The sequence below is a fragment of the Eucyclogobius newberryi genome, unplaced genomic scaffold, assembly GCF_026437365.1.
Source record: "Eucyclogobius newberryi isolate DKJ021-1_F unplaced genomic scaffold, fEucNew1.0.hap1 SCAF_5, whole genome shotgun sequence".
In the NCBI taxonomy this organism is placed as follows: domain Eukaryota; kingdom Metazoa; phylum Chordata; class Actinopteri; order Gobiiformes; family Gobiidae; genus Eucyclogobius; species Eucyclogobius newberryi.
The window spans coordinates 2746272-2756659 of NW_027316167.1; the positions used below are offsets into that span (position 1 = coordinate 2746272).

At 42.2% G+C, this 10388-nt stretch overlaps 2 protein-coding genes across 2 annotated transcripts in view; both read right to left on the bottom strand.

The window, feature by feature from the left end:
• The window catches only part of LOC140381488 (retinal cone rhodopsin-sensitive cGMP 3',5'-cyclic phosphodiesterase subunit gamma-like), a 455783-nt gene that overhangs the window by 77173 nt on the left and 368222 nt on the right, over window positions 1–10388 (bottom strand). The window lies entirely within an intron of this gene.
• Window positions 1–10388, bottom strand: part of shank2b (SH3 and multiple ankyrin repeat domains 2b) — a 190558-nt gene that overhangs the window by 76141 nt on the left and 104029 nt on the right. The window contains exons 13-15 of the mRNA XM_072465600.1: window positions 8742–8822; window positions 7667–7675; window positions 3060–3083 (exon numbers count right to left, since the gene is read on the bottom strand). Coding sequence (XP_072321701.1) covers window positions 3060–3083; window positions 7667–7675; window positions 8742–8822 — 114 coding nt within the window. The remainder of the gene's footprint in view (window positions 1–3059; window positions 3084–7666; window positions 7676–8741; window positions 8823–10388) is intronic.

Below are 10388 nucleotides of genomic sequence, written 5' to 3' on the forward strand. Positions count from 1 at the left end.
TTCAGTTCATGTTCAGTTCATGTTCTGTTCATGTTCAGTTCATGTTCTGTTCATGTTCTGTTCTGTTCATGTTCAGTTCATGTTCTGTTCATGTTCAGTTCATGTTCTGTTCATGTTCTGTTCATGTTCTGTTCTGTTCATGTTCAGTTCATGTTCTGTTCATGTTCAGTTCATGTTCTGTTCATGTTCAGTTCATGTTCAGTTCATGTTCAGTTCATGTTCTGTTCATGTTCAGTTCATGTTCAGTTCATGTTCTGTTCATGTTCAGTTCATGTTCTGTTCATGTTCAGTTCATGTTCTGTTCATGTTCAGTTCATGTTCAGTTCATGTTCAGTTCATGTTCTGTTCATGTTCAGTTCATGTTCAGTTCATGTTCAGTTCATGTTCAGTTCATGTTCAGTTCATGTTCTGTTCATGTTCTGTTCTGTTCATGTTCAGTTCATGTTCTGTTCATGTTCAGTTCATGTTCTGTTCATGTTCAGTTCATGTTCAGTTCATGTTCAGTTCATGTTCTGTTCATGTTCAGTTCATGTTCAGTTCATGTTCTGTTCATGTTCTGTTCATGTTCTGTTCTGTTCATGTTCAGTTCATGTTCTGTTCATGTTCAGTTCATGTTCAGTTCATGTTCTGTTCATGTTCAGTTCATGTTCTGTTCATGTTCAGTTCATGTTCAGTTCATGTTCAGTTCATGTTCTGTTCATGTTCTGTTCATGTTCAGTTCATGTTCAGTTCATGTTCTGTTCATGTTCAGTTCATGTTCTGTTCATGTTCTGTTCATGTTCAGTTCATGTTCTGTTCATCTTCAGTTCATGTTCTGTTCATGTTCTGTTCATGTTCAGTTCATGTTCAGTTCATGTTCTGTTCATGTTCAGTTCATGTTCAGTTCATGTTCAGTTCATGTTCAGTTCATGTTCTGTTCATGTTCTGTTCATGTTCAGTTCATGTTCTGTTCATGTTCTGTTCATGTTCAGTTCATGTTCTGTTCATGTTCTGTTCATGTTCAGTTCATGTTCAGTTCATGTTCTGTTCATGTTCTGTTCATGTTCAGTTCATGTTCAGTTCATGTTCTGTTCATGTTCTGTTCATGTTCAGTTCATGTTCAGTTCATGTTCAGTTCATGTTCTGTTCATGTTCAGTTCATGTTCTGTTCATGTTCTGTTCTGTTCATGTTCAGTTCATGTTCTATTCATGTTCAGTTCATGTTCTGTTCATGTTCTGTTCATGTTCTGTTCTGTTCATGTTCAGTTCATGTTCTGTTCATGTTCAGTTCATGTTCTGTTCATGTTCAGTTCATGTTCAGTTCATGTTCAGTTCATGTTCTGTTCATGTTCAGTTCATGTTCAGTTCATGTTCTGTTCATGTTCAGTTCATGTTCTGTTCATGTTCTGTTCATGTTCTGTTCTGTTCATGTTCAGTTCATGTTCTGTTCATGTTCAGTTCATGTTCTGTTCATGTTCAGTTCATGTTCAGTTCATGTTCAGTTCATGTTCTGTTCATGTTCAGTTCATGTTCAGTTCATGTTCAGTTCATGTTCAGTTCATGTTCTGTTCATGTTCTGTTCATGTTCTGTTCTGTTCATGTTCAGTTCATGTTCTGTTCATGTTCAGTTCATGTTCTGTTCATGTTCAGTTCATGTTCAGTTCATGTTCAGTTCATGTTCTGTTCATGTTCAGTTCATGTTCAGTTCATGTTCTGTTCATGTTCTGTTCATGTTCAGTTCATGTTCAGTTCATGTTCAGTTCATGTTCTGTTCATGTTCTGTTCATGTTCAGTTCATGTTCAGTTCATGTTCTGTTCATGTTCAGTTCATGTTCAGTTCATGTTCAGTTCATGTTCAGTTCATGTTCTGTTCATGTTCTGTTCATGTTCTGTTCATGTTCTGTTCATGTTCAGAACGAGCAGTCCATGAACCAGAGCAATGCAGTTTACACAAACTCACACATTCTCCACAGATCATGCAGAACCCACACGTTCTCCACAGATCATGCAGAACCCACACGTTCTCCACAGATCATGAGGAACCCACACGTTCTCCACAGATCATGAGGAATTCACACGTTCTCCACAGATCATGAGGAACCCACACGTTCTCCACAGATCATGCAGAACCCACACGTTCTCCACAGATCATGAGGAACCCACACGTTCTCCACAGATCATGAGGAATTCACACGTTCTCCACAGATCATGAGGAACCCACACGTTCTCCACAGATCATGCAGAACCCACACGTTCTCCACAGATCATGCAGAACCCACACGTTCTCCACAGATCATGCAGAACCCACACGTTCTCCACAGATCATGAGGAACCCACACGTTCTCCACAGATCATGCAGAACCCACACGTTCTCCACAGATCATGCAGAACCCACACGTTCTCCACAGATCATGCAGAACCCACACGTTCTCCACAGATCATGAGGAACCCACACGTTCTCCACAGATCATGAGGAACCCACACGTTCTCCACAGATCATGCAGAACCCACACGTTCTCCACAGATCATGAGGAATTCACACGTTCTCCACAGATCATGAGGAATTCACACGTTCTCCACAGATCATGCAGAACCCACACGTTCTCCACAGATCATGAGGAATTCACACGTTCTCCACAGATCATGCAGAACCCACACGTTCTCCACAGATCATGAGGAACCCACACGTTCTCCACAGATCATGCAGAACCCACACGTTCTCCACAGATCATGCAGAACCCACACGTTCTCCACAGATCATGCAGAACCCACACGTTCTCCACAGATCATGAGGAACCCACACGTTCTCCACAGATCATGAGGAACCCACACGTTCTCCACAGATCATGCAGAACCCACACGTTCTCCACAGATCATGAGGAACCCACACGTTCTCCACACGTTCTCCACGTTCTCCACACGTTCTCCACACGTTCTCCACGTTCTCCACACGTTCTCCACACGTTCTCCACGTTCTCCACACGTTCTCCACGTTCTCCACACGTTCTCCACACGTTCTCCACGTTCTCCACGTTCTCATGCAGGTGTGACATGTTGTGATATTTGTCTGAAGAACTCACCACTTTTCTTTTTCCTCAAAGTCGCTTCAGGAAAAGAAACAACATTTGGACCATTTCAGAGTCGAACACAAAGACCTGACTCTGCACAGACCTCTCTCCTCTTCCTCTCTTCCTTCCTCTTCTCTCCTCTTCCTCTCTTCTCTCCTCTTCCTCTCTTCCTCTCCTCCTCTGTTCCCTCCTCTTCCTCTCTTACCTCCTCTTCCTTTCTTCCTTCCTCTGTTCCCTCCTCTTCCTCTCTTCCCTCCTCTTCCTCTCTTCTCTCCTCTTCCTCGTTTCCCTCCTCTTGCTCTCTTCCTCTCTTCCCTCCTCTTCCTCTCTTCTCTCCTCTTCCTCTCTTCCCTCCTCTTGCTCTCTTCCTCTGTTCCCTCCTCTTCCTCTCTTACCTCCTCTTCCTTTCTTCCTTCCTCTTCCCTCCTCTTCCTCTCTTATCTCCTCTTCCTCTCTTCCCTCCTCTTGCTCTCTTCCTCTGTTCCCTCCCCTTCCTCTCTTATCTCCTCTTCCTCTCTTCCCTCCTCTTGCTCTCTTCCTCTGTTCCCTCCCCTTCCTCTCTTCTCTCTTCCTCTCTTCCCTCCTTCGTGTGTTTCTCTATTTCTTTTGTTCAGATTTGCTTTTTCTGTCATAAAAGATTAGCTTTTGACGCGAGTTCAAAAGGTCGACGTGTTCTTTCACTGGACCAGGTCTAAACCAGGACTAAACCAGGTCTAAACCAGGTTTGAACCAGGACTAAACCAGGTCTAAACCAGGACTAAACCAGGTCTAAACCAGGTCTAAACCAGGTCTAAACCAGGACTAAACCAGGACTAAACCAGGTCTAAACCAGGTCTAAACCAGGTCTAAACCAGGTCTAAACCAGGACTAAACCAGGTCTAAACCAGGTCTAAACCAGGACTAAACCAGGTCTAAACCAGGTTTGAACCAGGACTAAACCAGGTCTAAACCAGGACTAAACCAGGTCTAAACCAGGTCTAAACCAGGACTAAACCAGGACTAAACCAGGTCTAAACCAGGTCTAAACCAGGTCTAAACCAGGTCTAAACCAGGACTAAACCAGGTCTAAACCAGGTCTAAACCAGGACTAAACCAGGTCTAAACCAGGTCTAAACCAGGACTAAACCAGGTCTAAACCAGGACTAAACCAGGACTAAACCAGGTCTAAACCAGGTCTAAACCAGGTCTAAACCAGGTCTAAACCAGGACTAAACCAGGTCTAAACCAGGTCTAAACCAGGTCTAAACCAGGTCTAAACCAGGACTAAACCAGGACTAAACCAGGTCTAAACCAGGTCTAAACCAGGTTTGAACCAGGACTAAACCAGGTCTAAACCAGGACTAAACCAGGTCTAAACCAGGACTAAACCAGGTCTAAACCAGGACTAAACCAGGTCTAAACCAGGTCTAAACCAGGTCTAAACCAGGACTAAACCAGGACTAAACCAGGTCTAAACCAGGTCTAAACCAGGTCTAAACCAGGACTAAACCAGGTCTAAACCAGGTCTAAACCAGGACTAAACCAGGTCTAAACCAGGTCTAAACCAGGACTAAACCAGGTCTAAACCAGGACTAAACCAGGACTAAACCAGGTCTAAACCAGGTCTAAACCAGGTCTAAACCAGGTCTAAACCAGGACTAAACCAGGTCTAAACCAGGTCTAAACCAGGTCTAAACCAGGTCTAAACCAGGACTAAACCAGGACTAAACCAGGTCTAAACCAGGTCTAAACCAGGTTTGAACCAGGACTAAACCAGGTCTAAACCAGGACTAAACCAGGTCTAAACCAGGTCTAAACCAGGACTAAACCAGGTCTAAACCAGGTTTGAACCAGGACTAAACCAGGTCTAAACCAGGACTAAACCAGGTCTAAACCAGGTCTAAACCAGGTCTAAACCAGGACTAAACCAGGACTAAACCAGGTCTAAACCAGGTCTAAACCAGGTCTAAACCAGGTCTAAACCAGGTCTAAACCAGGACTAAACCAGGTCTAAACCAGGTCTAAACCAGGACTAAACCAGGTCTAAACCAGGACTAAACCAGGTCTAAACCAGGTCTAAACCAGGACTAAACCAGGACTAAACCAGGTCTAAACCAGGTCTAAACCAGGTCTAAACCAGGTCTAAACCAGGTCTAAACCAGGACTAAACCAGGTCTAAACCAGGTCTAAACCAGGACTAAACCAGGTCTAAACCAGGACTAAACCAGGACTAAACCAGGTCTAAACCAGGTCTAAACCAGGTCTAAACCAGGTCTAAACCAGGACTAAACCAGGTCTAAACCAGGTCTAAACCAGGACTAAACCAGGTCTAAACCAGGTTTGAAGCAGGACTAAACCAGGTCTAAACCAGGACTAAACCAGGTCTAAACCAGGTCTAAACCAGGTCTAAACCAGGACTAAACCAGGTCTAAACCAGGTCTAAACCAGGTCTAAACCAGGTCTAAACCAGGTCTAAACCAGGACTAAACCAGGTCTAAACCAGGTCTAAACCAGGACTAAACCAGGTCTAAACCAGGTTTGAACCAGGACTAAACCAGGTCTAAACCAGGACTAAACCAGGTCTAAACCAGGTCTAAACCAGGACTAAACCAGGACTAAACCAGGTCTAAACCAGGTCTAAACCAGGTCTAAACCAGGTCTAAACCAGGTCTAAACCAGGACTAAACCAGGTCTAAACCAGGTCTAAACCAGGACTAAACCAGGTCTAAACCAGGTCTAAACCAGGACTAAACCAGGTCTAAACCAGGACTAAACCAGGACTAAACCAGGTCTAAACCAGGTCTAAACCAGGTCTAAACCAGGTCTAAACCAGGACTAAACCAGGTCTAAACCAGGTCTAAACCAGGTCTAAACCAGGTCTAAACCAGGTCTAAACCAGGACTAAACCAGGTCTAAACCAGGTTTGAACCAGGACTAAACCAGGTCTAAACCAGGACTAAACCAGGTCTAAACCAGGTCTAAACCAGGTCTAAACCAGGACTAAACCAGGACTAAACCAGGTCTAAACCAGGTCTAAACCAGGTCTAAACCAGGTCTAAACCAGGTCTAAACCAGGACTAAACCAGGTCTAAACCAGGTCTAAACCAGGACTAAACCAGGTCTAAACCAGGTTTGAACCAGGACTAAACCAGGTCTAAACCAGGACTAAACCAGGTCTAAACCAGGTCTAAACCAGGACTAAACCAGGACTAAACCAGGTCTAAACCAGGTCTAAACCAGGTCTAAACCAGGTCTAAACCAGGACTAAACCAGGTCTAAACCAGGTCTAAACCAGGTCTAAACCAGGTCTAAACCAGGACTAAACCAGGTCTAAACCAGGTCTAAACCAGGACTAAACCAGGTCTAAACCAGGACTAAACCAGGACTAAACCAGGTCTAAACCAGGTCTAAACCAGGTCTAAACCAGGTCTAAACCAGGACTAAACCAGGTCTAAACCAGGTCTAAACCAGGTCTAAACCAGGACTAAACCAGGACGAAACCAGGACTAAACCAGGATTAAACCAGGACTAAACCAGGACTAAACCAGGACTAAGTCAGGACTAAACCAGGACTAAACCAGGTCTAAACCAGGACTAAACCAGGTCTAAACCAGGTCTAAACCAGGTCTAAACCAGGTCTAAACCAGGACTAAACCAGGACTAAACCAGGTCTAAACCAGGTCTAAACCAGGACTAAACCAGGTCTAAACCAGGTCTAAACCAGGTCTAAACCAGGACTAAACCAGGTCTAAACCAGGTCTAAACCAGGTCTAAACCAGGACTAAACCAGGTCTAAACCAGGTCTAAACCAGGACTAAACCAGGTCTAAACCAGGACTAAACCAGGACGAAACCAGGACTAAACCAGGATTAAACCAGGACTAAACCAGGACTAAACCAGGACTAAGTCAGGACTAAACCAGGACTAAACCAGGTCTAAACCAGGACTTAACCAGGACTAAGCCAGGACTAAACCAGGACTAAACCAGGTCTAAACCAGGACTAAACCAGGTCTAAACCAGGTCTAAACCAGGTCTAAACCAGGACTAAACCAGGACTAAACCAGGACTAAGCCAGGACTAAACCAGGACTAAACCAGGTCTAAACCAGGACTAAACCAGGTCTAAACCAGGTCTAAACCAGGTCTAAACCAGGACTAAACCAGGTCTAAACCAGGTCTAAACCAGGACTAAATCAGGTCTAAACCAGGACTAAACCAGGACTAAGCCAGGACTAAACCAGGACTAAACCAGGTCTAAACCAGGACTAAACCAGGTCTAAACCAGGACTAAACCAGGACTAAACCAGGTCTAAACCAGGACTAAACCAGGAGGAAACCAGGTCTAAACCAGGATTTTTTGATTTTGCAAAGAAAAAAAAGCCAAATGTCAAATATAAATGTATTAAAAAAGGAAAAATATGGTCAAAAGTGAATGTAAACAATGCTAATGCTAATGAATGCAGACCCATGCTCTTCATGCATCGAGCCAAAAGAAGCTGCTAGCATCGGCTAATCACAGGAGCCACACATTAGCGGCTAAATGCTAAGTGCTAATGCAGTCAGCGCCACATCGACGTACGGGAGCCATCGAGGGACAAACAAGACAAACAGCGTGACCGCGGAGGTTCAGGCGAGCTTACCTTTATCCACTGAGCCAGGAGAAACAGAGAGAGAAACAGAGTTAAAAAAGAGAAAGAAACAGAGTTAAAAAAGAGAGAGAAACAGAGAGAGAAACAGAGTTAAAAAAGAGAAAGAAACAGAGTTAAAAAGAGAGAGAAACAGAGAGAGAAACTGAGAGAAACAGAGTTAAACAGAGAGAGAAACTGAGAGAGAAACAGAGTTAAAAAGAGAGAGAAACAGAGAGAGAAACTGAGAGAAACAGAGTTAAAAAATAGAGAGAAACAGAGAGAGAAACAGAGTTAAAAAGAGAGAGAAACAGAGAGAGAAACTGAGAGAAACAGAGTTAAAAAATAGAGAGAAACAGAGAGAGAAACAGAGTTAAAAAGAGAGAGAAACAGAGAGAGAAACTGAGAGAAACAGAGTTAAAAAGAGAGAGAAACAGAGAGAGAAACAGAGTTAAAAAGAGAGAGAAACAGAGAGAGAAACTGAGAGAAACAGAGTTAAAAAGAGAGAGAAACAGAGAGAGAAACAGAGTTAAAAAGAGAGAGAAACAGAGAGAGAAACAGAGTTAAAAAGAGAGAGAAACAGTTGTTTATTTGCTGAAACATGTTTACTTGGTGAATTGTGTTGTTTACTTCTTGAAACGTGTTGTTTATTTGGTGAAACGTGTTGTTTACTTGCTGGAACGTGTTGTTTATTTGCTGAAACGTGTTGTTTATTTGCTGAAACGTGTTGTTTATTTGCTGAAACGTGTTCTTTATTTGCTGAAACGTGTTGTTTATTTGCTGAAACGTGTTGTTTACTTGCTGAAACGTGTTGTTTACTTGCTGAAACGTGTTGTTTACTTGCTGGAACGTGTTGTTTACTTGCTGAAACATCTTGTTTATTTGGTGAAACGTGTTGTTTATTTGGTGAAACATGTTGTTTACTTGCTGAAACCTGTTGTTTATTTGCTGAAACGTGTTGTTTACTTGCTGAAACGTGTTGTTTACTTGCTGAAACGTGTTGTTTACTTGCTGAAACGTGTTGTTTACTTGCTGAAACGTGTTGTTTACTTGCTGAAACATGTTGTTTACTTGCTGAAACGTTCCTCACCCAGTTCCTCGAGTTCAGAGGTCATGGACTTGGACCTCATGGACAGAGCGGTGGTCGGGGCTCGCTTTGGAGGGGGAGGAGCTTAAACAGAGGAACAAAGACGTTATTGGACGAGACGACAGGAGGATTAGGATAGACTTCACCTTTGGCTCCGCCCAAACCACAATGCTGCGCTCTGATTGGTCCAGCCTCTGCAGCGCGGGAGGGTCAAACCAACCAGAGCCACAGTCTGCCCCAGGGCAGCTGTGGCACATGAGTTAGTGAACTATGTATATGTAATATGTATGTATATGTAATATATAATATGTATATGTAATATATAATATGTAATATGTATATGTAATATGTAATATATAATATATAATATGTATATGTAATATATAATATATAATATGTATATGTAATATATAATATGTATATGTAATATATAATATATAATATGTATATGTAATATATAATATGTATATGTAATATGTAATATATAATATGTATATGTAATATATAATATGTATATGTAATATATAATATGTATATGTAATATGTAATATGTATATGTAATATATAATACGTATATGTAATATATAATATATAATATGTATATGTAATATATAATATGTATATGTATATGTAATATGTATATGTAATATGTATATATATATATATATATATATATATATATATATATATATATATGTATATGTATGTTATATGTATAATATGTAATATGTATATTCAAATGTATATTTTCCTTATTTGAAACAAATTAAATGTCTTTATATCGTAGTTTCATCAACATAAAACAGACTTAATTAATTAGTCCAAAGTCTGAAGTGTTTTCTATGACAGGAAACTGTTGACAGATGAGCTCCGAGCGTTGCCATGGTGACAAGAAGGCCAGTCCCTGTCATGGAGGGCCACACCCTCTGAGATTCACGATGTCTCTGCCACAAGCAGATGTTTTGTGCCTTGAATGGAACAGTCTCATGGAGCTAACACACAGGTGAACATCAGCTGTGTCATGGAGCTAACACACAGGTGAACATCAGCTGTGTCATGGAGCTAACACACAGGTGAACATCAGCTGTGTCATGGAGCTAACACACAGGTGAACATCAGCTGTGTCATGGAGCTAACACACAGGTGAACATCAGATATGTCATGGAGCTAACACACAGGTGAACATCAGATATGTCATGGAGCTAACACACAGGTGAACATCAGCTATGTCATGGAGCTAACACACAGGTGAGCATCAGCTGTGTCATGGAGCTAACACACAGGTGAACATCAGCTGTGTCATGGAGCTAACACACAGGTGAGCATCAGCTGTGTCATGGAGCTAACACACAGGTGAACATCAGCTATGTCATGGAGCTAACACACAGGTGAACATCAGCTGTGTCATGGAGCTAACACACAGGTGAACATCAGCTGTGTCATGGAGCTAACACACAGGTGAACATCAGCTGTGTCATGGAGCTAACACACAGGTGAACATCAGCTGTGTCATGGAGCTAACACACAGGTGAACATCAGCTGTGTCATGGAGCTAACACACAAGTGAACATCAGCTGTGTCATGGAGCTAACACACAGGTGAACATCAGCTGTGTCATGGAGCTAACACACAGGTGAACATCAGCTGTCT